Source organism: Syzygium oleosum, unplaced genomic scaffold (assembly GCF_021117445.2).
Source record: "Syzygium oleosum isolate NSW1041296 unplaced genomic scaffold, Sole_v2.1 Sole_v2.01, whole genome shotgun sequence".
NCBI classification, from domain to species: Eukaryota; Viridiplantae; Streptophyta; class Magnoliopsida; order Myrtales; family Myrtaceae; genus Syzygium; species Syzygium oleosum.
In genome coordinates, this window is record NW_026607485.1 from 50,416 (window position 1) to 77,820 (window position 27,405).

Here is a 27,405-nt window from a genome sequence, read left to right on the forward strand (position 1 = left end):
TCCACACTTAGGCATATTCCAAAAATTCCGAGCAAAATATATATTATAAACAACCTGATTTAGATCATTTTTCATGGGACAACTCCTATTGAATCTCAACACACAAGGCAGCAAAAAATCATCAAACCGAACAACCTGATTCAGAGTAATCAATGCAGAAAGCCATTTCAGACCTTAGGTCGATTCACAGAGGATTTCATTCATCTAGACACATCAGACAAATCTAGAAAAAACACAAGTTATAATCAAGATGATTCTCAGCAACTTTTATGAAGACCACAACATCCAGATCCGAACAGAAAAATCAGCAAAAAATTAGCAAAATTGTTCAAATCGTGTAAAAACTTGAAGAAACAGAACAACAGAACTTCTAATTCTGATGCAAACTTTAGAATAGGTTTTCAGGTAGTAAACGATACCAAATCGAGTGCCGTAAGATATCAAATCGAAGCTCTCCAAGCGTATTACGAGAGTCCAGAAGGTGTCGAAGTCCAGAAATGAAGTTTAACAGGTCAAAATCGACAAAACAGAAAGCAGGTCCAGAAACTCGAAATTGCAGATCATCTTCCTGTTGGAAATATGGGATAAATTGAAGGGTGAATGAATAAGAAATTGATGCTCAAAGAACACCCTTGAGTTGGAAGTGGGAAGTGAAAAACACTATTCCCACATCGGAAAAGAAAGAAGGCTATGGAGTGCTTTATATACAGTTACACTTATTTGAAGTGGTAACTATCATAGCACAAACTCTCTGCCTCGCATGCAGGCGCAGGGGGGGTGCAAATCCGACGCCCGACAAGTTGAAACTTGGGCGCGAGCGCACATCCCACGTACACGATTGCAGGACCGAAAAGTGGGCCTCGCGGACGAGCCCAATTTTGCCTTCTGATTTATTTTTTTCAACTCAAACTGTTACGAATTTCGTAACGTGCGGATTTTATAATGGCAGAATTAATCATCCGTTATTCGTATTGATTTTATAACGACAGATTTAATCGGCCGTTATTATTCCCGAAATGCTCTCCCCTGCGTTCTATTTTTTCGAAATCATTCTTCCTCTGTTTTATATTCTCTGCATTTGCACGGTTTTCGATAGTGTTCAGTTCCGCAATTTGTTCAAGTTCGCCCGAACCTTTGAAGTCCTGATTACTTCTTAGCAGTCAACCGTTGTATCCTGGGAGACAGACGTTCACGAAACCTCGGACGCGTCCTGAAGGGAACGAATCTGTTTTAAGGAAACTGTGTCAAACACAGGCCTCGGTATTCATTTGTATCGATTCCAACTTTGTTATTGCAATTTCGTTTATTTGCGATTCCGTATTGTTTGTAATTTTTATACTAATGCCGATTTGAATTTTGCAACAATCTTAAAACAGATCCGCGCTTTTAGAAATTCAAATGGCTACGGGTAAAGAAGTCGTGGATGTGGCTGCTGAAAACGATGGTGTCGATGTGGCTGCTGACAACATCGCCAAAAACTCTGCCTATGCCTCAGCTGTCCAACTGCCTGGCTCATCCTCTGTCCATCCTGCGGTTTCTGTCCATCACGGTGAGAAACCTGAAAAGTTCGACGGATCGAACTTTAAAAGGTGGCAACAGAAGATGTTGTTTTATTTAACAACTTTGAATCTTGCGAGATTCTTGACTGAGGAAGCTCCTAAGATATCCGATGGAGAAACGGATAAGCAAGCCTTCAACGCTGTTGAAGCCTGGAAGCACTCTGACTTCCTGTGCAGAAACTATGTCATGAATGGTTTACATGACTCATTGTACAATGTCTATTGTGCAAAAAAAGACGGCAAAGGAGTTATGGGAAGCCTTGGACCAGAAATATAAAACAGAGGATGCCGGAGCAAAGAAATTTGTTGTCGGTCGATTCCTTGATTATAAGATGGTGGACTTTAAGACTGTGATCAGTCAAGTGCAAGAAATTCAAGTGATCTTGCATGAAATTCAGGCTGAAGGAATGATCTTGAGTGAAACCTTCCAAGTGGCCGCTATTATTGAAAAGCTACCTCCTGGGTGGAAGGATTTCAAAAACTATCTCAAGCACAAGCGAAAGGAAATGAACCTGGAAGAGCTGATTGTTAGACTTCGAATCGAAGAAGACAATAGAGGATCTGAACGCAAAGGGTTCAATCCTAATACAGCTAAGGCAAATGTTGTGGAGCTTAGACAAGGCCACAAGAACAAGAAGATTGCCAAGCCAAAGCTGGGGCCAAAAGAAGGAGTTTCCAAGAACAAGTTCCAAGGAAAATGCTTCAATTGTGGTAAAATGGGGCATAGATCTATGGAATGCAGACTTCCAAAGAAGAAGAATTATGAGACAAATATGGTGAATGGCATCGCTCAAGACGTGTCAAACATAAACCTTTCTGCAATGGTTTCTAAAGTAAACTTAGTTGGGTCCAATCCGAAAGAATGGTGGATTGACACTGGTGCCACTAGGCACATATGCTCTAACAAGGACCTATTCACAAATCTTGAACCAATAAATGGGGAAAAGGTTTTTATGGGAAACTCTGCCTCTTCTGCTGTCGAAGGCCAAGGGAAAGTGTTGCTGAAGATGACCTCTGGAAAAGAGCTGACTCTAAACAATGTCCTGTATGTGCCAGAAATCCTAAAGAACCTGGTTTCTGGGTCTCTGTTGAACAAGCATGGATTTCGTATGGTGTTTGAGTTAGATAAAGTTATTTTGTCTAAATCCGGAATGTATGTGGGGAAGGGATATGTAACTGATGGGCTTTTTAAGCTCAATGTAATGACAATTATCAATAAAAATAATAAGTCTTCCGTTTATTTGCTTGAGTCTTCCAATTTATGGCATGGTAGACTAGGACACGTTAATTATGATACATTGCGTAGATTAATTAACTTGGAACATATACCTTCATTTCAAATTGATTCAAAACATAAATGTGAAATTTGTGTTGAGGCAAAATTAACGAGATCATCATTTCAAACAATTGAAAGAAACACTGAACCCCTTGAATTAATGCATAGTGATGTTTGCGATTTGAAATTCATTCAAACGAGAGGTGGTAATAAATATTTTATTACTTTTATCGATGATAACACCAAATACTGCTATGTGTATTTGCTTAAAAGCAAAGACGAAGCCTTAGAGAAATTTGTTCTCTATAAGAATGAAGTTGAAAATCAACTCAATAAGAAAATTAAAAGATTGAGAAGTGATAGAGGTGGCGAGTATGAAGTACCAATTGGTGAATTTTGTGCACAACACGGAATTATACATGAAATAACTGCGCCTTACTCTCCTCAATCAAATGGTGTTGCTGAACGTAAAAATCGCACATTGAAAGAAATGATGAACGCGATATTACTAAATTCAGGTTTGCCTCAAAATATGTAGGGAGAAGCTATATTGTCAAGCAATTACCTTTTAAATAAGGTACCTCGAAAGAAAGAGGATAAAACCCCTTATGAGTTATGGAAAGGTAGGAGACCATCCTACAAACACTTGCGAGTGTGGGGGTGTCTTGCAAAAGTGGCGGTTCCAACACCAAAGAAGACAAAGATAGGTCCTAAAACAGTGGACTGTATCTTTATAGGCTATGCACATAACAGTAATGCATATCGATTTCTTGTGCATGAATCTAAAATTCCATATATACACAAGAATACGATCATGGAATCTAGGAATGCATCATTCTTTGAAAATGCATTTCCTTGTAAATCCAATGATGGATCAAGTTCATCTAAACGAAAGAATGAAACTATGAATGAAGAAAGTCACGATTCGGCTCATGAAATTCATGACTCAGATCATGAACTAGAACCGAGACATAGCAAAAGAGCAAGAGTGGAAAAATCTTTTGGAAATGATTTTCTAACTTATTTGTTAGAAAAGGAACCATTAAATTATGCAGAAGCTGTAAATTCTTCTGAGGGACCTCTTTGGAAAGAAGCAATAAAAAGTGAAGTTGATTCTATTTTGCAGAATCATACTTAGGAGCTAGTGAATCTTCCTCCTGGTTGTAAGCCTTTAAAGTCCAAATGGATTTTTAAAAGGAAGATGAAAGCAGATGGCTCCATTGATAAGTACAAAGCCAGACTTGTGATCAAAGGATACAAACAACGAGAAGGCTTAGATTACTTTGATACTTATTCTCCTGTGACGAGAATAACCTCCATTAGGATGATAATTGCAATTGCAGCATTGCAAAATCTGGAAGTACATCAAATGGATGTAAAAACAGCTTTCCTAAATGGTGATTTGGATGAAGAAATCTACATGGAACAACCTGAGGGTTTTATAGTTCCAGGACAAGAAAGAAAAGTCTGTAAATTGGTGAAATCATTGTATGGCCTAAAACAAGCACCAAAACAGTGGCATGAAAAGTTTGATAATGCAATGATTACCAATGGTTTTAAGATTAATGAATGTGATAAATGTGTCTACATTAAAGAGACAACAAATGGCTATGTCATTTTATGTCTTTACGTAGATGACATATTAATTGTTGGTAGTGATGATAAAATGATCAAATCTACCAAGTATATGTTGAATTCAAGATTTGACATGAAAGATATGGGACCTACTGATATGATTTTAGGAATTAAAATCATAAGAACATCAGAAGGTCTTATTTTAAACCAGTCACACTATGTGGACAAGATTCTTGAAAAATTCAACATGAATGATTCTGGTATTGCTAGAACACCATTAGACAATAGTCTTCATCTTTCCAAGAATAGAGGAGAGGGTATTTCTCAAGTAGAGTACTCTAGAGTTGTTGGAAGTCTAATGTACTTAATGAGTTGTACTAGACCGGACATTGCCTATACGGTTGGTAAATTAAGTAGATACACAAGCAATCCGAAGTGCCGACCATTGGAAAGCAATAGTGAGAGTATTCGTGTACTTACGATATACTCGGAATTATGGCCTGCATTATACCAGATACCCAGCTGTTCTGGAAGGATATAGTGATGCGAACTGGATATCTGATATAAAAGACTCAAAATCTACTAGTGGATATGTATTCACACTAGCAAGAGCAGCCAGTATCTTGGAAATCCCGTAAACAATCATATAGCCGATCCACAATGGAATCTGAATTTATAGCATTAGATAAATGTGGTGAAGAGGCTGAATGGCTACGCCATTTCTTAGAGGATATTCCAAAATGGCAAAAACCTATGCCACCAATAAGTATACATTGTAATAGTCAATCTGCGATTGGAAGAGCACAGAGTAATATGTATAATGGTAAGTCTAGACATATACGTCGTAGACATAATACCATTAGACAACTACTCTCAACAGGAATTATCTCCATTGACTACGTAAAGTCAAGGGATAATATTGCGGATCCGCTAACCAAAGGGTTAAACAGAAAGTTAGTTGAGAAATCGACAAGAGGAATGGGACTGAAGCCCATGAAAGAATAAGTTGATATAAAGGAAACCCAACCTAGTTGACTGGAGATCCCAAGATCTAGGTTCAAAGGGACAACCTAATTATATAAACTTAGTGATGTCACTGTGGGGGTTATCCCTAAAACCATTCCTATATAAAATAACAGTGATATTATAAAGGAAAGGATAGCATTTTTGCTTTAATGATTCTTAAGTGGAGTAAACAAATTACTCAAAATTAAGTAATCACCTATGTAAGAGAGAAGTGGGGCCGCTTCAAAGGAGAATTATTAGGGCTAAATTCTTTAGAAACTCTTGCAGAACCAGGTTGATGTTCATGGCCAAAACGAACATAACTATGAGAACTGAACAAACGTTTAGATGATTCCTGTGTGAAGTGTATGGTTCATTTACATAAGAAAGCTGGACAGTTCAAGGATATCATGTCTACTGGACAACTAGTAAAGTAAATATACTTTCACAAGGGAAGGTTCAAAGGGTAATACCTACCTATCCTATACAGGTTTCAATTGTTGAACACTATCACAGAGTCAAAACTAAAACAATTTTCATTCATGTGGGGGATTGTTGGAAATATGGGATAAATTGATGGGTGAATGAATGAGAAATTGATGCTCAAAGAACACCCTTGAGTTGGAAGTGGGAAGTGAAAAACACTATTCCCACATCGGAAAAGAAAGAAGGCTATGGAGTGCTTTATATACAGTTACACTTATTTGAAGTGGTAACTATCATAGCACAAACTCTCTGCCTCGCGCGCAGGCGCAGGGGGGGTGCAAATCCGACGCCCGACAAGTTGAAACTTGGGCGCGAGCGCACATCCCGCGTACACGATTGCAGGACCGAAAAGTGGGCCTCGCGAAGAGCCCAATTTTGCCTTCTGATTTATTTTTTTCAACTCAAACTGTTACGAATTTCGTAACGTGCGGATTTTATAATGGCAAAATTAATCATCCGTTATTCGTATTGATTTTATAACGGCGGATTTAATCGTCCGTTATTCGTATTGATTTTATAACGGTAGATTTAATCGTCCGTTATTCGTATTGATTTTGTAACGACAGATTTAATCGGCCGTTATTATTCCCGAAATGCTCTCCCCTGCGTTCTATTTTTTCGAAATCATTCTTCCTCTGTTTTATATTCTCTGTATTTGCACGGTTTTCGATAGTGTTCAGTTCCGCAATTTGTTCAAGTTCGCTCGAAGCTTTGAAGTCCTGATTACTTCTTAGCAGTCAACCGTTGTATCCTGAGAGACAGACGTTCACGAAACCTCGGACGCGTCCTGAAGGGAACGAATCTGTTTTAAGGAAACTGTGTCAAACACAAGCCTCAGTATTCATTTGTATCGATTCCAACTTTGTTATTGCAATTTCGTTTATTTGCGATTCTGTATTGTTTGTAATTTTTATACTAATGCCGATTTGAATTTCGCAACACTTCCAACTTCAAGAACATCATCATCAAATCATCAAACATGTAATCAACAGCCATAAACCATCAATATGGAGTCCATAGAAAGTCCTAAGGTGAATCCTAGCCCCGGCTACCTATTGTAGCCTTGCTTCATCGGATTCGAGACTGAGAGATTACCTTTTGTTATCGCGTAAAAACATGATCAATCAATTTGTGTCAATCAATGTACGAAGCGCTCTGAGGGATCTTAGCTCACCAAGGACGGACGTCAACCACCAGAAGACACCAAGGAAGGTCCGGTGATGTCGGATCGACGCCGGAACAGCGCCAACGAGGGAGAGGAATCGGATCGGTCCGGTTGAACCGAACAGACTCGCTGAGGAAAAGGAGCCACCAAAGCTTCTTTGGTGGTTTTTCGATGAAGCTTCGATCACAGCAAGGTTGGGAACACGCCTGGGGAGGGATCAACGGTGGTTGGATCACCTGGACCAGCCGCTGAACAAAACCGATCCGATTCAGACCAGTTCAAAATGCCGCGGGAAGAGAAGGAGAGACTGTCACACCCCGAGCCCCATCGAGCTCGTGGCATCCCTCTTTGGTCGAATTAGTGCGACAGCCCAGGAAACGCCGCCGACCCAAACTAACACATCAGAGATAAAGCATTAGCGAAAGCCACAAACACCCGAACAATATTTAACTAGGGGTAAAAGGGAGAATATACATCCATTACTGATTCAAACTTATACAATATCCACCGTTTACAAGCCACATAATATACATGCACACCGAACTTCTAGACTTCACACCACCGATATAAAAAAAGGATTAGTAGCCTGGGTATACCCTAATTTCCAAAAATGGGACACTTCAAAAGATTTACTCAACCCCTAAACTAGCCCCTACGCCCGCTAGACGACGTCCACTCCGATTCAGTCTCCCCGGAATCCAAATCTGAAACCCCCTGATCAACCAGCTCCTTTGAGGACTCTGAATCAGCCTCGATCTCAATCGGGTTGTCCTCATCACCCGACTCTAGCGAAACTTCAATCCACTCTTCCTCTTCGGACTCCTCATCTGGCTCTTCCTTTGGCTCATCCTCAAGTTGCTCTTCTTGTTCTAATTCCAGATCTCCTTCTGGTTTCTCTTCTGGCTCTACTTCTTGATCTTCTTCTGGTTCATCTTCGGGTTCTTCTTCCGGTGCCTCTTCAGGCTCTTCCTTGGGGTCTTCTTCTCTGGGTCCCTCCTCTGGCACTACACCTAGATCCACATCCATGGGATCATACCCTGCCTGTGATTCCTCCGGCTCCGGATTAGGCTCAGCCACTGAAGGTTCGGGTGCTGTGGGTATGTGCTGATGTCCGGATTGGGCGAGACTAGTATCCAGGCTAGTCATCTCACCATCGTGAGGGGGTATGGCAAACGGATCCCAATCTCCCACTCCGTCAAAAGGGACATCAAACCCACGGACCGGGCCGAACTCGTCCAGCCCATCCTGAAAAAACCAAGCGGTATAAGTGTGGGCTTGCCAAAGGGGCTGTCCTATGTCTACCCAGACTACGGTAGTATGCTTGATTCAGGCCATATTATCGTCTATCGGGTACTCTACAACGTTATGCTCAGTGTGCATCGATAGACCAAAACGCTCAGGCGGTGGCTGTGGGAGATTCATGGTCCAGGCCGGGGTTCTAAAATTGTTTGGTTGAAACAACCATGAGACACGTCTCAGCAAGTAAACACCCTAAACCCTACCTAGGCTAATACGTACCTCCAGACAAGACCAAACATAATATCACCCAATAAACACACATCATGCACACAAATGCACTTACCTGGGCTTTTGATACGCGCAATCTGCAGGTTAGTCTCAATTACACAATTTCCAACCACATGCGCATTGCAACATAATCGCATTCCCGAAACACAAGTCGAACATATGGCATTTCCAATTCCGCATTTCACACACTCGTTCATGCCTCATCACACTATTTTCATTTGACTTGCCAGCGACCCGCGTTACAATACACGCCTCAGGTCCACTGTCAATTCACGGTCTACACGCGACCATCTCATATTCACAACACTTCTTAGCCCATGTTACAGTACACGCCTCAGGCTCAACATCCACCACCTACGGCACAACCCGCGTTGAAGTACACGCCTCAAGTTGGCAGTCTTCCGGTAATACCGGGCATTGTCCAGCGTTAAAGTACACGCCTCAGGATGGCTCAATTCCCCGCGTTACAGTACACACCTCAGGGACTCTCGTGACCACACGCACGACATACCACATAAATTTTTCATTTAATCACTCGCTCGAACCTCATACGAACATGCTCGACTTACACACCAACATGCCAAATCATCAGCCGATCAAATTCAGCCCATGCACGCATCGAACCTCACGCATTTCACATGCTCAATTAACACCCAATCATGGCCAATTGCCAGTCAATTCAATTCAGCCCATGCGCGCATATAACGGTCCACATTTCAATCAATCAATTCAGAATCCAATGAGCATACAAGGCCGCCATTGGACCCACAATCACAGTCACTATCGTGAGCATAAATTCAACATTTCCAAGTCTATTTTCAGCCATAACAATCACCACAAACCAGCCGCAACACAACACACCAAACCGACACAATTAGTCCCTAAATCGGACCATATGCTCCTCATTTCACGCCACGATTTCCTGGACTCAACTCAGCATCAAATCAGTCCCGAAACATCACAAATTCATCCACAATTCAGCTAATTCCAGTCCCCAAATCAGTCTACTAATATAACCCCTAAACAGCTACTAATTAACCCCTAAACCGTCACTAATCAACCCGATTCAGCCCCTAATCAAATCCGTCGATACCCGATACCCTAAGTAAGTTTTAGGAGGCCACTTACTTATAATCCTAGTCTAGCTAGGGCTGAAGGGAGGGGCGGCAAGTCGGCGGCCACTCGACGGGCGTACGACGACGGCGGCTGTGGCTGGACGGTCTGCTGGTTCACCTCGGCTGGGGCTGAACCGAGTGAGAGCTATGATGGTGTTCGGTGAGGAGAAAAACAGGGGAGAGAGAGAGAGAGACGGTGAGGCGTGGTGGTGTGAGGCGAGCGGCCACGACGGCAACGGTGGCTCCGGCGTGCGGCTGATCCGGCTCGGCGGGGAAACGACGGCGACGGCTGGCCTTGGTGGCTAGCTACGGTCACGGCGGGGTGGGGGAGGAAGCTTGGCCGAGAGGGAGAGAGGGAGAGAGATGCCGAGAGAGTGAGAGAGAGTGAGAGGGAGAGAGAGAAATTGGAAATAAATATTAAAAGCACCAATAATTGGTGTCTAGCCCTTGCCAAGTGACCATCCTACCCTTCTCTATCTCGAAACCAATGGCCACGATTTGATCTTATCCTAAGATCAACGATCTAGATTAATCCTTGCCAAAAATATCCAGGGGCAAAATTGAAATTTCACAAAATTTTCAAGGGCAAAATTGTCCAACAATTTCTATCTCTAATGTGGGTGTGAAATGACCAAAATGCACATCTCCTATTATACTTGGTCTTAACAAAATCCCAGGGGTAAAACAGTCATTTTTCATTTCTCGTCAAAATTCGAATTTTCTGAAGAATCCGGACAAATATGAGGCTAACCGAGCTAATAACAACATCGTCCAATTATCCTGTAATGACCTTCATAATTTCCAATGCCCAAACTTGGTCTCTAATTAATGACTAAATTTAAATAACGTAACTTGAGCGTATCTCGAACTAACGGGTGGCTTTTGGGGAAATTCGCACATTTGACCCGTGGCCGATACTGAATCAAGCCACGTTTAAGTTCACTCGGGTCGTGACGACCTCGATTGTCACTTAATCGCGAGGATCGATCGCTAGTTCCGACAGGCGCGATCGTTTGGTATAGGTTTAGGGTCATTCGTCAATTCATCTTGTGGTAAAGCGGAATCACCCGCGATCCACTAATATGACAGCGACGAATCGATCCCTAACTATCCTTGGATCGGCCTACATTGGCTCAAAATGTCACCTCGACAATTTTTTATGGTCGAAAGTCGGTTCACGATCGAGTTTCGTTTATTGCGTGAATTTAAATCCCTAATTAGCCATTCCCTATTGGTTAGTATCCCATGAGTGATCAGTTCCGGGCGAGATCTAACTACAAGCACGTCCATAAAATCATCCATTTCATAAATCCCAAGTGGGTCAGATTTCAGAATGTCACAGAGACGGAGCAATCGGAGGTAGCTCCGGCGAGGCTTCGACCAGCAGGACGTTGAAAGAACGGACACGGACGTCGGAGAGGGTGGCAGCGCTGGTGGTGTCGCTGGCAAGGACCCGCCGGTGGGAGGTGAACCGACGGTTCTTTGAGAAAACCGCGTGAGCGGTCTTTAGAGGAGAGAAAAGAGAGAGAACGTGAAGGAGAGAGTGGGAAAAAGAGAGAGAAGAGAGAGACATTGCAGATTAGAGAGAGAATTTTTTTGTAAAATTCGCCCCCTTTCTCAAATTTAGGAGGGCAAATGAGCTATATACTCTCCTCAAGATTCAATCTCGGTCGTCGGTTTAATCCAACGGTCGAATTGTGTTTATCCTTTACTTGGAGATTAAGCAAAGACCTCATTTAACATATGCTAATTTGAATGGCTATGATTTAATCTCATCAACGGTTTTGATTAATTTTGAAATTAAGGACCTAATTAGGGGTATTTTTGTAATTTCACAAAACCCAATGACTTTTTTGCAAAATCTAAAAATTGGAGGGCATGGGGGAATTACTCAAAGGACGAGTCACCGGTTGCTGATCGTCAGCGATCAGGAACTGGTCGGAGGAGGGCCGAACCGGCCTCCTCCGCTGGTGACCGGTCGGACCGGTTTTGACCGGTTCAACCGGTTCGGTCTTCTTCTTGGGCAGTTGAGTCTCAATTGTTCCAAATTTATGCAATTTAGTCTTTGAGGGACTAAATTGAAAGGAAAGATTCGTCAATTTTGAGAAAAAAAAATAGTCCAATTTGAAGAGAAACAGTCCAATTTTGATCCATTTAAGCCAATCAAACCAAACCTACAAATTTTATGGATTTAATTACCTAATTGGTCGTGAAAAATATTGGACCCATGCCATAGGTGCGCCAAATTGGATTTTTCCTAAGCTAAATTAGACAATTTCATACAATTTGATGCACCTAGGGGATCGGTGGACCCGTTATGCGACTAGACGAACTGACGGGCTCAAAGTCAACGATCTCGGATTGAGCTCAAATTTGGTGGGCTGAAGCGAAACGGCGTGCTGATCAATACTCACGGCATTTGGCCGTGACTAACGATGGATTTTCGCGATTCGAGATTGTTTAGATGGGTTTTTCTTTTTTTTAGTATTTTTTTATGGGTTAATTTAGTAAAGAGTAGTTTCGTAATTTTACGTTTTGATGTTTCCTAATCCTAGTAGGGCTTGGTTTGGGGTTATATAAACTTGTTTTAGGGTTTCTTTTTAGCAGACTTGGATATTTTTGATTTGATAATCATATTTGGAGGATGAATTGTTCTTCTGTCGAATTTTCTTGTTCAGTCAATTTTTCTATCGCGTTTCGGCATCAATTGGTATCAAAGCACAGGTTGCTTGAATCAATGGCTGAACAGAATCGCGGTCGTGGACGGCGGGCTCGTGGTGGCCGGGGGCGTGGAGGAGTTCCTGAAGCAGACGACCAACCGCGTCTAAGAGATCTGCGAGACGTAGAAATTGAAGAACAGAGAAGACGAATCCAGGATTTGGAGCGACAACTTACGGAGGCGAGGTTGGGCGTTCAATCCGAAGAAGCGGAATCTGAGGATTCATCCGATGATGAAGAAGAAGACGTAAACCCTTTTGGGGTTCTGAACCAGGGGCAGAATCGAGGAGTACGACCCGAAAATCAGCGCTCTTCTCAAAATTTTGGAATGAAGATCGAGATTCCCGAGTTTAATGGTAAGGCTCATCCTGATGAGTTTATTGATTGGTTGCATACGGTAGAACAGATTTTTGATCTTAAAGACCTAACTGAGGGGTAAAAAGTGAAGTTAGTGGCTATTAGGCTGCGAAAACATGCTTCGATTTGGTGGGAACACGTGAAAAAGCAACGTGCTAGAGAGGAGAAGCCGAAGGTGGATCGCTGGGAGAAGATGAAAAAGTTATTGCAGAAAATTTTTTTGCCTACCCATTATAGGCAAGAGGCGTTTATCGAATATCATAACGTCAAGCAAGATAATAAAACAGTTGAGGAATTTACAGAAGAATTTGATCGCTTGCGGATGCGCTGTGATGTGGCGGAGGAAGACGAGCAGACGATTGCACAATACCTGGCAGGGCTGCGATATGAGATCTCTGATGTTGTCCAATTACAGCAGTATTGGACATATGAGGATGTGTGCAAACTAGCCCTAAAGGTGGAGGGGCAGTTTAAAAGAAAAAACAGTAAGTCCAAGTGGTGTAGCAGCGGTTCTAAGTGGTCAGGCAGCAGTTCCAAGTGGTCGGATAAAGAGTCCCGGGGGAAAGCAAGGAGTTCTTCAGCCTCGGCAGCAGTTAAGGGCGCTGGTTCAAAATCTGCAACAAAAGGAGAGCAGAGTAGTGCTGGATCTAGCAGGGGAGGAACTGCAGGCAAGCGATGTTTTAAGTGTCAAGGACTCGGGCATTTTGCTGCTGATTGTCCGAACCGACAGTTTGTGACACTCGCAGATAATCCAATTTTTGATGAAGACCCAACTTATGATGAATCTGATGGAGAGCAAGCAGATGCCGATCCAGATCCGGAGGACATTGTCTATGCCGATTCTGGTGAGTCTTTAGTGGTGCGTTGGGTTTTAAATATTGCTGAGGTAGATGATGAATCGTGGCTTAGGCATAATATCTTTCATACTAAGTGCACTAGTGGGGGAAAGGTGTGTAGGATGATAATTGACGGGGTCATTTAGATGGTTTTTTTAAATTATTTTAGTAATTTTCGAATTAAGGGTATTTTTGTATTTTTGCATTTTTTTTGTCATTAGGGTTAACACCCTTTATAAACTCGTTTTTAGGGTTTTGAGAGGTAGTAGTTTTTGGATGTTTTGAAAACTTATCGATTGTTAATCGATTGAGAGAACAGTTTGTTCCTCGTTATCGTTTCGATTCTTCTGTTTAGCCTAATTTCTATCGCGCTTCGGCATCAATTGACGTAGTTCCAATGGATGCTTGTCATATTCTATTAGGAAGACCTTGGCAGTTTGACAGGAAAACACAGCATGACGGATTCAAAAATACTTATACCTTCAAGAAGGATGGCCGAACTATTACTCTGGGTCCTTCAGACCTGAGAAAAGAAGGGAAAAGTAATCTGCTTTCCAAATCAGAGTTCCGGGAGGAGGCGGTGAATGCCCCAGAGCTTTTTGCTGTTGTAGTCATGGAGCAGAATCTTGATAGTCTAGAAATTTCAACTCAAGTTCTCGCCTATGCTTGAGGAGTTTGCGATGTCGTACGCAGGAATTGCCACCTGGATTGCTACCCATGAGGACATTCAAGCATTGTATAGATCTCGTTCTAGGAGCCGCTATTCCTAATAAGGCAACTACGTAATGAATCCTAAGGAGCATGAGGAGATGCAGAGGCAAGTGCAGGAACTATTAGAAAAAGGTGCAATTCGAGAGAGCATGAGCCCCTGTGCAGCGCCAGCTTTGTTGGTTCCTAAGAAAGATGGGTCGTGGAGAATGTGCGTGGATAGCAAAGCTGTTAACAAGATCACGATCAGGTATCGCTTTCCTATCTCGAGATTTGATGATTTAATTGATCAACTGCATGGAGCGACTATCTTTTCGAAGATAGACTTGAGGAGTGGATATCATCAGATTAGGGTGCGTCCGGAGATGAATGGAAGACCGCTTTTAAAACTCGAGATGGTCTGTATGAGCAGATGGTGATGCCTTTTGGGTTATCTAACGCACCGAGCACCTTTATGAGACTCATGAATCAGGTGTTTCGTCCTTTTATTGCCCAGTTTGTCGTCGTATATTTCGATGATATTTTGGTTTATAGTGCATCGACTGATCAACACTTGCAGCATTTGAGAAGGGTGTTCGAGACCTTGAGGGAGCAGAAATTATATGCTAATACCAAGAAGTGTCACTTCTTGACTAATCGTGTGACCTTTTTGGGGTATATAGTAACTAAGGAGGGCATTCATATGGACCCAGCTAAGGTTGAGGCTATTACAAATTGGGAGATTACGAAAAATATTCATGAGGTACGTAGCTTTCATGGGCTTGCATCTTTTTATCGGAGATTTATTCGGGATTTCAGTACTATTATTGCACCTCTGATGGATTGTCTGAAAGGAAGTAAATTTGTGTGGACTAAGGAGGCAGAAGCTGCCTTTCAATTATTAAAGAGGAAGGTGACTGAGCACCTGTTCTCGTGCTTCCTGATTTTAATGAGATTTTTGAGTTGCATTGTGATGCTTCAGGTGTTGGTATTGGGGGTGTCCTAAGTCAAAAAAGTAAACCTGTAGCATTCTTTAGTGAGAAGTTGAACGAGGCGAAAAGGAAATATTCAACTTATGATAAAGAATTTTATGCTATTGTGAGGAGTTTGGAGCATTGGAGGCACTATCTTATTTCAAAAGAGTTTATCTTATTTTCTGATCATGAAGCCTTGAAATACATCAATGGGCAGCACAAATTAAACGCAAGGCATGCAAAGTGGGTGGAGTTCCTTCAAGTTTTCAGTTTTTCCATCAGGCATAAAGCAGGAGTGCTAAATAGTGTGGCAGATGCTTTGAGCAGAAAACACTCTTTGCTGTCTACGATGCAGGTAAAAGTTCTAGGCTTTGATACTTTTAAGGATTTATATGTTGATGATCCTTATTTTGGGGATATCTGGAGGAAGAGCAAAACAGAGCCTTTTCAGCAATTTCAGATCGTGAAGGGTTACCTATTTAAAGGTAACAGATTGTGCATTCCTCAATGTTCTTTGAGGGAATCTATTATTATTGAGGGACATGCAGGCGGTTTAGCTGGGCACTTTGGCGTGGATAAGACGAAGGCTTTGTTGAGTGAACATTTTTATTGGCCTCGGATGGAGCGTGACGTGACACGTTTTATAGAGAGGTGCAGGGTATGTCATGGGCAAAGACCAAGAGTACTAATGCAGGATTGTATATGCCTCTACCTGTTCCAGTTGCACTGTGGGAGGATGTCAGTCTTGACTTTGTCTTGGGTTTACCAAGAACGCAATGGAGTAAGGATTCAATAATGGTGGTTGTCGATAGATTCTCGAAGATGGCCCACTTTGTCCCGTGTAGCAAGTCCTATGATGCTTCACAGGTTGCTCGATTGTTTCTACAAGAGATTGTTAAGCTGCATGGAATTCCTAAGTCCATAACCTCATATCGTGATGTGAAGTTTGTGAGTCACTTCTGGCGCACTCTTTGGAGGTACATGGGTACAAGTTTGAAGTTTAGTTCATCTCATCATCCTCAGACTGATGGTCAAACAGAAGTTATCAATCGAAGCTTAGGGAATTTGCTGCGGAGTTTAATTGGAGATAATCCTCGACAGTGGGACTTGGCGTTGCCTCAGGCGGAATTTGCATATAACAGATCAGAGAATCGAACTACAGGCAAGACTCCTTTTGAGGTGGTTTATGGGCGTAATCCAATTACTCCGTTGGATCTCACACCGATACCAATTCTCAAGCAATTTAGTTCAGAAGCTGAAGAACATGCAAAGCATATCAAAGAGCTGCATTCCCAGGTCCATAATCAGATCAATAGGCAGAACATGAAGTATAAGCAACGCATGGATATACGCAAGAAAAGAGTCGTCTTCAAGGAAGGTGATCTAGTTTGGATTCACCTTAGGAAAGAACGATTCCAGCGGGTAGATTTGGCAAGCTTCAACCTAGAGCTGATGGACCCTTCAGAGTTTTGGAGCGAATTAGTGACAATGCTTACAAGATCGAATTGCCGGGTAAGTATAATGTATCCGGAACTTTTAATGTGGCAGATTTGTCACCTTACTACGCTGAAGAGGAAGAAGATCCTGAGGATATTGGCGACGACAATGAAGATGAAGCAGATTGGAGGACGAATCTTTCTCTAGCAGGGGAGGATGATGTACCTAGGTGATCGGTGGACCCGTTATGCGACTAGACGAACTGACGGGCTCGAAGTCAACGATTTCGGATTGAGCTCAAATTTGGTGGACTGAAGCGAAACGGCGTGCTGATCAATACTCACGGCCTTTGGCCGTGACTAACGATGGATTTTCGCGATTCGAGATTATTTATATGGGGTTTTTCTTTTTTTTAGTATTTTTTATGGGTTAATTTAGTAAAGAGTAGTTTCGTAATTTTACGTTTTAATGTTTCCTAATCCTAGTAGGGCTTGGTTTGGGGTTATATAAACTTGTTTTAGGGTTTCTTTTTAGCAGACTTGGATATTTTTGATTTGATAATCATATTTGGAGGACGAATTATTCTTCTGTCGAATTTTCTTGTTCAGTCAATTTTTCTATCGCGTTTCGGCATCACAATTTCTCGCCAAAATTTGCAAATTATTCTAAATTGAGTTTAATTAGACTTGTGAAATGCTTATTGAACCAATTGCCCATGCTTATAGTGACCTATTGCATTCAAATCAACATTGAAATGGATGCGTGACCTTCATGTCAAAATTAAATTTAAGGCCAATGTTGAAATTGAACCTCAATTCATCAAATTAAACCTTAGTCCCGAATGGGTCAACTTGAATTTCATCAATTGGACTTCAATAACTCCTAATCCCCAAATTCAAGTGAGCTAAATGTGTAAAAGTGGAGAGTTTTCAAGTGAATTTCGCAAAATTGACTCCGGATTCGTGTTTATCTCATAAAAACAAGTCAAAGGAAACCAACCATTCGTGAATCGTGAAGAATTGATTCAAACCCCTAATTAGGGCTAAAATTTGGGGGTTTTAATTTCAAAGTGCTCATTCACAAAATTGGTCGCACGAGTGATCTTATGATGACCTTTGGATCAAATGTCATAAAAGGAACTAAGCTAAAATATGAACAAGATGAAAGTAATTTTGTTTTTGGCCGATTCCGAACCTATTTCCGCAAATTGGGAAAAAGTAGGTTCTTAATCAATTTTTGAAAAATTTCAAATGCTAAAGTCAAATTGAATGTAAAATAAGTTGATTTTGGGATTTTTGTATTTTTCAATTTTTTGGTCAAAGGTTTGACCAAAAGTCAAAACCTAGTTGATTTTTTACTAGTAATTTGATTTTATGATCAAATCTTTGAATTTTTCTAAAATTTCCACTTCTAAAGTGAAATTAAACTTGAAAGGAATCTTTTTATGTGAAAAGCCCCAACTTGACCCATGGTTGACTTTTGGTCAAAGGGTTGACCAAAAAGTCAACCCGAAAGTTAACCGTTTGACTTTCGGGTTTTTGCATGAAATGAACATTAAACTGTTTACCGAAGCTAAGCCAACAGACATAATTAAAAAATGACACTTTTTGTTCAAAAAACGGATTCAGTTGCGATTGGAAACCCTCATCTTGAGTTTTTTATTTTTTAATGACGCGTTGGCTAAAAATTAAGTGTCAATAGCTACCCCTCTTTGAGTGGGAGTTCGAAGAGGTTCCGTTTAAAGATCAATTGGCACCTGTAAATTTTTAATCGACTCGACTTGGGAAATGAACGAAAGTAAAGACAAAGACATTTGATCAGAGTCTTACATTAAGCACTTACCATTGACCATTTGGATTGTCAGCTCATTCATGTGTTTTTCTCTTCTCTCTCTCATATGGTGGAATGAAGGAAGAAAAGAAAAATAATGGGTTTTGTAGGAAATCTATAGTTTAAGGATAACCAAAAACCTAAAGAACAAGGTTTAAGGATAACCAGGAACCTAAGGCAAGGTTTAAGGATGACCAAAAACCAAAGGATAAGGTTTAAGGATGACCACAAACCTAAGACAAGGTTTAAGGATGATCTAGAATCTAAGACAAGATTTAAGGATGACCTAGAACCAAAGATAAGGTTTAAGGATGACCAGAAACCTAAGACAAGGTTTAAGAATGACCTAGAACCTAAGATAAGGTTTAAAGATGACCTAGAACCTAAGACAAGGTTTAAGGATGACCTGGAATCAAATACAAGGTTTAAGGATGACCTAGAACCTAAAACAAGATTTAAAGATGACCAGGAACCAAAGACAAGGTTTTAGGATGACCTATAACCTAAGACAAGGTTTAAAAACCAAAGGGACGGTATGAAAACCAAAAGCGATGCATGGTTTAGAATAACCAAAAATAAAAAATGAGGGATATGATTTAAGCTGACAAAAAATCGATCCACTGGGGAAAGATATTTTGAAAAAGAGGGAGTTCTGAGATTGTTTAACAACAAATCAAGCGGAATTATTCACATTTTGGTAAAAGCAACTGATTATCAAAATCCTTAAGAGGAAATTTTAACAAAATGATCTTTGAATAACCACCTAAAGGTTAGATAAAAAATGTGAAATTGAAAATAACCTAATAAAAAAGGTCTTTCGCACTGGCTCTCATAAAGGCTTTGATTCCCATCCATTGATGTGGAAAAGCTATTCAATTCTCACTGGTGATGCCTCACGAACCTATGTCAAAGGTTTTTGGAAACGTTCACATTGAATACAATTTGATTGATCAAAAAGGTCTTTCAAAAGGACCGTAATATAGGCTTGGTCATGGGCTTACACAAAGGGTTTTCACTTTGAGGCCAATAAAAGAAATATACCATCAACATATTCAGCGGGTTTACAAGTCAAGAACCTTGAAGATAAGACAAGATATGATTGCTTCCACTCCTTCTAGCGGTAGCTCCCACATGAGATTCTCACTTCGACTCGAACCATCCTAATCGGAAGAGACTTTCGGATGTGGGTTGCAATGTCGGTTCGAGTGAGGCTTAAAAGGCTTAAATTTTTCATACAAGGAAGGGTTTGAGGAGTTGGTGATTATCTTGGCATCATTACCATCACACAACTTCATAACAGTGTGACTCTTGAAATTTGACTTATCTCGATAGTCCTTTGATTGATACACATGTGAGCTTCGCTCTTTTTCCTAAAGAAGATCGTACTTTCAATGGATGTTTTTGCAGTTGCAATGAATATTGTTGGACTTGCAATACTTTTCTTGCTTTTGATCTAATTTTTGCGTGGGCTTAGGTCTTGCTTTTACCATGCACATTGCCTTTGTAAGCTTTTTTTTTATTATTTTTTCAATTCTTTGGCTTTTCTTTTAAGTATCTAAGATTCTTGAGATGCCTCTATCTTTTTACCATCATTTTGCTTTGATGGTAAATCACATGTATTGCCCCAACGTGGGGAGATAATCACCACTTGGATTTCAAAAAGGATTGCATTAGGCTCAAATTGGCTAAGCAAGGGATAATTGTGTTTTGGTAGAGAAATGAATGATCTTCTTCACTTTGGGATGCTTCGAGCTTATGCCAGAATTCATCTGGAGCTATGTTGACACCTAAATTTTAACTAGTCATTTAGGAACAATTGCATAGAAAATTAGGGATTTATTTTTTAACCCCTAAACAAAAAAATATAATTAGATGGCATTGCATATAGATATTAGGAGCATTCCATTAATAGTTAATATAGTTTGCATATTTATTGGACCGGTGTCAAATGGACTTGAATGAATAGTTCTGTGCTTAATCAAGCTAATTGAACTAAGCCCGCGAGAACTAGAAAGGTTGGCAAAAAGCCCATGCTATGACCGAAAGTTTGATGGACTTATAAAATTCTTCCCCACGGCATGGTCAGATAAATGAAAGGAAAGAATAGCATGCAGGGCACGTATCGTCTTCACACATATCTTTGATTTACGGGCACAAGTGGAGGAATGATGCAAAGAATAAAAGAAAATATTTGGCTGAGCTGGTGCTGTGCAGACAAAGGGAATAAAAAGAAGGCAAGAAAAGATCTTTAGCATTATTCACATATAATAAATATTGAATAAGAGGTAATATTGCGCGTGGGACATATAGTTGATCTTAAGCAATATATCTTTTTGACAATATTTGTTATACACAAAGAAGGTAGTCGAGAGGTGGCTTTTCATTCATATATTCATATTTCCTCTTTTGAAGAAAAAAGGAAGACATTATAAAAGAGACCCAAAAAGCGACAGAATAGGGGGGGGGGGGGCTTTCTTTTAGGATCTGATCACACGCAAGAAACACGAGAGACACACGTACGTGAGGTTAGAGAGAGAAGAGGTCTCTCGGCCAAAGACCTTCTGGCCGAGACTCCTTCTTCGGCGCCACCCCTTGCCAGCTGACCGCCGCTCCCTCCATGACGGCAAGTTGTTCTGATCTGCCCCGGCGTACTTGACACTGACCTTGACGACGTTTCTGTTCACCGTCCGACGACGAAGCAGCCTTGCCGAGCCTTACTGACGAACAGCCAGCCACCTCGGGCTCGAACATCTGCACCGGCGAATCAGTGCTCACGGTCACTTAAAACATCAAATATCACGGAGTTCTTCTTAAGTGGTGTTTGCAGGTTTTCCGGCAACGTTCCTTCATGGCAGTCCCATGCTACGCCTCCCATCTTGGTGCTACATCCTTGCAGCTACTCTGGTGCTTGATCGAACAATCCCAGTGGACTTCGGCCTGACGCAATTGAAGTCCCAGCCTTGTCAAAGCAGCCACTTGTCAACTCCAGCAGCTTCCCAGACGTCATTCTTCCAATATCAGTAATACTCGGTGGAGATTCTGATCAACGACCCTAACTCCTACAAGCTTCTCCATCAAGCTGTCGCTGTTCTGCTCCTTTAGGTGTCCCTCAAGCAAAGCCACAGCACCAGAAAGCTTCACGCCAAGGCTGAGCATCGCCTCATCATCCCACCGTCCTCGCCGTCGAGTACCACTGTCAGCCAATTCCCGTGATTCGCGAGCACCACCGCAAATTGAGCCGGAAACCGCTGCGAGCTGAGTCTGCGCCGTTGTCGCCACTCGCAATGTCGGCCGTCCCGTGATCCGCGAACCCGATCCGGCATCAAGCTCGAATTTGGAAGTTATCCGTAAATTAGGTAAGAAACTTTATCCGATATCGTTTCAAATATTTAAATTCCTAATTCGAGTGATTTTATTGTCTTTTGTTGGTTAGTAGATATATTTGAATGATGCATGGCATATTCGCAAGATTCCAAAAAATACACTAAGTTAGGAAATTCCTAACTTAACAACGTGTCGGGACGACTATCCGATCTCAACCATGAGACACGATACTCGTTGGCACGGAAAATCTTTATCCTGTCCATAACTATTTGGATACGATAGTAGATTTTATTTTGTTCCCAAATTCAAACGAATAGCCTTCCATCAATATCCATAACCACATGGATATGATCGCCGGTTTATATCGTTTCCCTAATTCAAAGATAATAAAACAAATCTTGCGGATCGCGTGGATTGGTTTTGATTGTGGTGGTTATCTATCTGTTTGATTTATTTCCTTTAAAAAGAAAATTCCAAAAAAGATTAGTTAGGATTTGAATTGATTTTATTAGAAGATAATGATGCATGTTTAGGATAGGTTTAGAATAACTTTCTTTGAATAAGTCGATAGGATAACTTTTTAATTTAAATTAGGAATTAGAGTAATTTATTTCCTAGTTTAATTTAGATATTATCCTGATCTCGACGGTTCATTTTAGGGTAATTCTTGATTTCGAATTTTCATAAAAATACTAAAAAGAAGTCACTTTAGGATAGATTAAATTATTTTAGAATAGATTGCATGTTAATTTAGGCATTTTTTTTTAAATTCCGAATTTCATTAAAAAATAAATCATTTGTTCGTCATTAATTAGGTCGCGTCGTCGCATGATATATAGTTTGCATGTTAGGCTGCATTAATCGCATGCTAATTTTTGCACGTCATTACATATAGGTTAGCTTTCATTTAAATAAGTGAAAATCCAAAAAATATTGAGTGAACTGCTTGTTAATTAGAAATCATATTAGGATTGATGATGTGATTCTTTAGCTAACAATGCAGATGCTTACGTTGCTTCGAGGTAAGTAATTCTCCAAATCTTGCAATTTATTTAATGTTTTGATTATTGGGTGTTACTTTGGTGGTTTGCGCACCCGCATGATCACCTCACATGCTAGTGACTAAGTTAAAATGGATCCAGACCGCATGCACAAATGTTTTTGAAAAGAAAAGGTACCGAAAGGGCGTTAGACTAGATCTAGCGTAATCAAGTCCCCGAGCTTAGAATCTCTGGTTCGTAGGAATAAAACATATCTCCCTATGTTTTATTTAGGTTTCTAATCGACCTATCACAAATAGATTAGTGGCGACTCCAAGCATGAAAACTTTTGCATGTTAAAAACTTAAACCCTAAGTTGCGAATTGGTAGGGCTTGGGAGGGCCCGAGTTAGGCTTAGACTTAACAATCCATTAGCCCAAGAGGAATTTTAGGTCGCGACAGCTTGGCGACTCCGCTGGGGAACTTGAGTTAAAACTCTTAGTGGACTTAGGCCAGTTTTTCTTTTCAAAAAATATTTTTTGCTTGGCAAATGAGGATCCCAGGTACGTCCCTAACATTTTAGGTGTTAAATGTTTTTGCAGACTGGGAGGTATAAGGGGAGGCGTGATTGTTAACCCTTGTTTTGCAGGGAGGTGTTTGGATGTATGGTTTATTTTATGTACGAAGAGCTGTATGATATAACCTGTTGTGCATGCCTTGCATTTCACTACACCGCACACACTACCCGCTGCCGGACCTAGGCAGCACAGGTTTAGGATGGTACCGAGACAGCGGACACCCCGACCACACCCGCGTGGTATGGGTCGCCCTCCTTGGTCCCGAAAGTTTTTTCACGGTGTCATTGAGTTCCCACCACGGTTGCACCCTTTGCAACCCGGGTCGGCTCCTTGACTAAGCCGGAGTCAGGGGAACCTCGGCCTAACCACAACCATGACTGGTTTAGCCCGGTAATCCTCGCGTCTCCATTTTGTAAGCCAGAGTCTAGATAGAAATCGAACCTCACATTTCATGCGCGTGTCTATGTGATTGCCATGGTCCTACCGGGTAAAGTAAGTCTTCTGAACTCTCCTTTTTGCAATTTATTTAGTTATTGCATCTTTCGGGTCGGTCCATGATAGGTATAGGTCGGTTTTTAATTTGAAAGTAATAATCATTGAGTCCTTTTTTTTAAAACAAAAAAAAAAGAAGAAAAAAGAAAGCTCTTTTGGAGAATTATTTTCAATCTATGTCTTTATTTTCTTGGATGTGTCATAGGTCATTATTTCCTGAGAAATTTGCCATCATTTTCACAAGTACATGGAGTAATGAAAAATGTCACGAAAAATGGGAATAAAAAGGGACAATTAGATTGAGTCATGGACTGATCGTTTTGAGGACGTATACTTACCATGCTCTATTTTTTAATTAGGTTATTACGGACCGTCAACGTTCCCCAATCCGTACTCGCTCAAGAGCAAGAATGACTGACCAAAATGAGCAGGCTCGTGTTGCTGTCCTTGAAACCGAAATGAAGCAAGTCCTGAATGTGCTCGAGAATATCACCAAACAAGTTGCTTCTCTACAGACAAGCATTTCCACACTGTCTGCACCCGCTCAACCGAGTGTAGAGATTGTACTGCCCGATGACTCTCCTCCTGTTGAGTCAAAAGATAAGGGAAAAACTGTTGCCATTGGCACTTCCTCGACCGAGAATGGTGCAACTTTAACTGACAAAGCTCGTCCGATCATTACAGATGGGGGCGATGCATCTTCTAAGCCACCAAAGAGTGATGAGGCTGAGCGTATTGATAAGCTTGAAGAAAAATTCCGGCAAATGCAAGGTTTTGATGATCAATTCTCACGAGGTCTTGCTCACATTGTCAAGGTTCAAGTCCCTAAGAAGTTCAAGGCGCCTGAGTTTAATAAGTTCGATGGCCTTTCCTGTCCTAAGGTCCATTTACAATACTACACGACGAGGATGGCGCCGTATGCTGATAATGTGCCACTCATGATCCACACTTTCCAAGATAGCTTAACCGGACCCCCCTTACAATGGTTCGTTTTGAAAAAGATTCATTCGCTCAAGACATGGGAGGATTTGTCTGATGCTTTCATTCGTCAATACAAATTCAATATTGACGTGGCCCCGTCACGTGAGGATTTGATTCGCACTGAGAAGAAAAAGACCGAGACCTTCAAGGCCTATGCTACTAGGTGGAGAGCTCTAGCTGTGCAAATTACCCCCGAGTTGACTGAGAAGGAGATGCTTGATACCTTCATGAAGACTTTACCGTTCGAGTTTCGTAATCGAATGTTGGGTTCTAATTTCAATTCTTTAGCTGAGTTGATACCTGTGGGAGAACGCATTGAGATCGCTCTGCGCGATGGTTGGGCCACACGAGCTACCTCTCGCTAAGAAGTTCACCCTCAAGAAGGATAAGGAACCGACACCGAAGTGAATGTAGCTTACTCTCAACAAAGCCGTGACACCGCCTCGACAATACGATCGTTGGCAAACAACAAGGTGGACGCCAATTCACTAGTCGGCAACAAGGTACTAAAAGGAACTTCACGCCTCTGCCTGGGCCGTTATCCAAAGTTTTGCCTGTCCTCCAAAAGAAAAATTTGCTTTCAAGTGAGCCGAAACGCCCGAACCCCGAGCGGTTCTCTGGTTATGACTCCTCTAAGAAATGTGAGTATCATATGGGGGAAGTCGGTCATTCTACTGATGATTGTTATGTACTGAAACATAGAATTCAAGACCTAGTGGACACAAAGGCATTCTCTTTCCGCAGTGATCAACCAAATGTCCAGCGGAACCCTCTACCCAACCATGCCGGAAGCACGGATGCTGTTATTGAGTAGAGAAATTTCTGTTTTATACTCCTCTGCGAAGGAGTCTTTCATGCTTTCTAGGATTTCAAGTGTTTCTAGGATTTCCTGCTTTCTAGGATTTCAATTCATGTTTATGTTTTTATTCGTAGGGCTTTGATTATTTGCATTTCCCTTCCAATAATGTAATTCATTCGACTCTATTCAATGAAATTACAAGTTTATTTGCATTTTGAGGGTATGTTGAAGTATACCAAACTAGCCCGGTGATGATATCCAACCATGAAAAGAAAATATCATCCAAGGAGAAATTCTGAGGGCTGGGCTTTCTCATGCTCCCTAAAAAAAAAAAACTTTCCGAAAATAAAAAGCATTTCATTGTTTTTTTAAAAAAAAAAAAAAACCTTTTTCCAAATCATGCATCAAATAAACCCTGTTTGTTTGTCTGACTCATTTACTTCATGTCTCGAGCATAATACTCTAGCTTGTTATGATGAGAAAATGACACATCCAGTTCAATGATGATGAACCCATTGGTTCAATTGAGAGCTAACAAAGCCTTCGAAGGAAAGTGAGCTTGCAAAGACTTATCTGGGGGCAATGAATCATAACTTGATTTGGTGTGGTGCTATATCTGGAAAGCCAGAAAAGGAGATGACAAATCGGGGGCATGACAGACTCCTGTAGCGGCCATTGAGATAATTCCTTGGACAATCGAAATTTACTAAGTCTCATTTTGCGTTACATAGAATCCTATTCATGCACGTTCTCTTGTGCAGGGGCAAAAGCAACGATGGAGCATTCATGTGTCCATTCCTTCTAAATAGGGGCAATCAAAGGGCTCCCATTCCAAAAATGTCTCTCTGTGTTGATGTTCTCACACCTTTTGCAGGAACCATTTATTTTGAATGCTCAATGCCATATTTTTCATGCTTATGATGAGATTTTTAGTATGATAAATATGTTCGGAAGTTGCAAACTTTTTGTGCTTGAACTTGATAAGCTTGTGAAATGATCATATCTTTCAAGGAAAAGAAATTTTGCTTGGTAAGTTTACCTATTTGACTCATCAATTTTATGTTGAAATTTGTCAAGATGGACAATTCAATGAATGATGTGGAATTGCTTGAGTATGCTAAATGAGATATGTTGGGATGATGAAAGGCAAGCCACATCTTATACACCTTCCCCTATTCATACACTTGTGAGATGAGTGGAAAAATTGCATGTTCATAAGGTAAAGGGTTATCTCGCGAAAGGTACGACTACCGAAATGACGAGAGGCGGTTCATTTCTCTATCCCAAATACTACAAGTTATCCATTGTTTCGCCACTTTGAGCCCAAACACTTGGAGAAGTTTTTTCAAATTACCCCTGTCAAGAACCACCCCACATCGGGGCAGATAGAGGTAAGTCGTCATAAGATGAGAAGAATGGATAGAAATTTTCTTACTTTCACTTGCATCAATCTTCAAGTGTTGCTATTGCAAATGAACTCAAACATTAATTCAAGTGCCTTAGAATGATGAAGAGCGGTTCTTTCTCTATCCTACACACTTTATCCATTGCTTAGCCCACTTGAGCCTGCAATTTCATTTCATAAAAATCCAGTTGGTGATCATCCCCCACACTGGGGCAAGGTAAAAGCCATCATTGTCCATGCAACATATCCGGAGCGCCAATAGAAGACGAAGACCCTGAGAGTCCAAATGTTAGTCATTC

General features: G+C 41.1%; 2 protein-coding genes and 1 long non-coding RNA gene across 3 annotated transcripts; 1 reads left to right on the top strand and 2 right to left on the bottom strand.

Moving 5' to 3' along the window:
- Window positions 1–352: 352 nt before the first annotated feature.
- LOC130138192 (uncharacterized) lies at window positions 353–7,122 on the bottom strand. The gene is made up of 2 exons (XR_008816598.1): window positions 6,844–7,122; window positions 353–564 (listed from the first exon to the last, which is right to left on the bottom strand). It is a non-coding gene; the product is annotated as an uncharacterized LOC130138192 (long non-coding RNA).
- A 589-nt stretch (window positions 7,123–7,711) lies between these two features.
- LOC130139061 (uncharacterized) lies at window positions 7,712–14,234 on the bottom strand. Its single transcript, XM_056315280.1, has 2 exons — window positions 14,100–14,234; window positions 7,712–8,311 (listed from the first exon to the last, which is right to left on the bottom strand). Exons 1-2 carry the CDS (start codon window positions 14,232–14,234, stop codon window positions 7,712–7,714), a joined length of 735 nt encoding a protein of 244 aa, XP_056171255.1.
- A 10,097-nt stretch (window positions 14,235–24,331) lies between these two features.
- Window positions 24,332–25,267, top strand: LOC115667171 (uncharacterized). Its single transcript, XM_030588784.2, has one exon. It carries the CDS (start codon window positions 24,332–24,334, stop codon window positions 25,265–25,267), a length of 936 nt encoding a protein of 311 aa, XP_030444644.2.
- The last annotated feature ends 2,138 nt before the right edge of the window (window positions 25,268–27,405 follow it).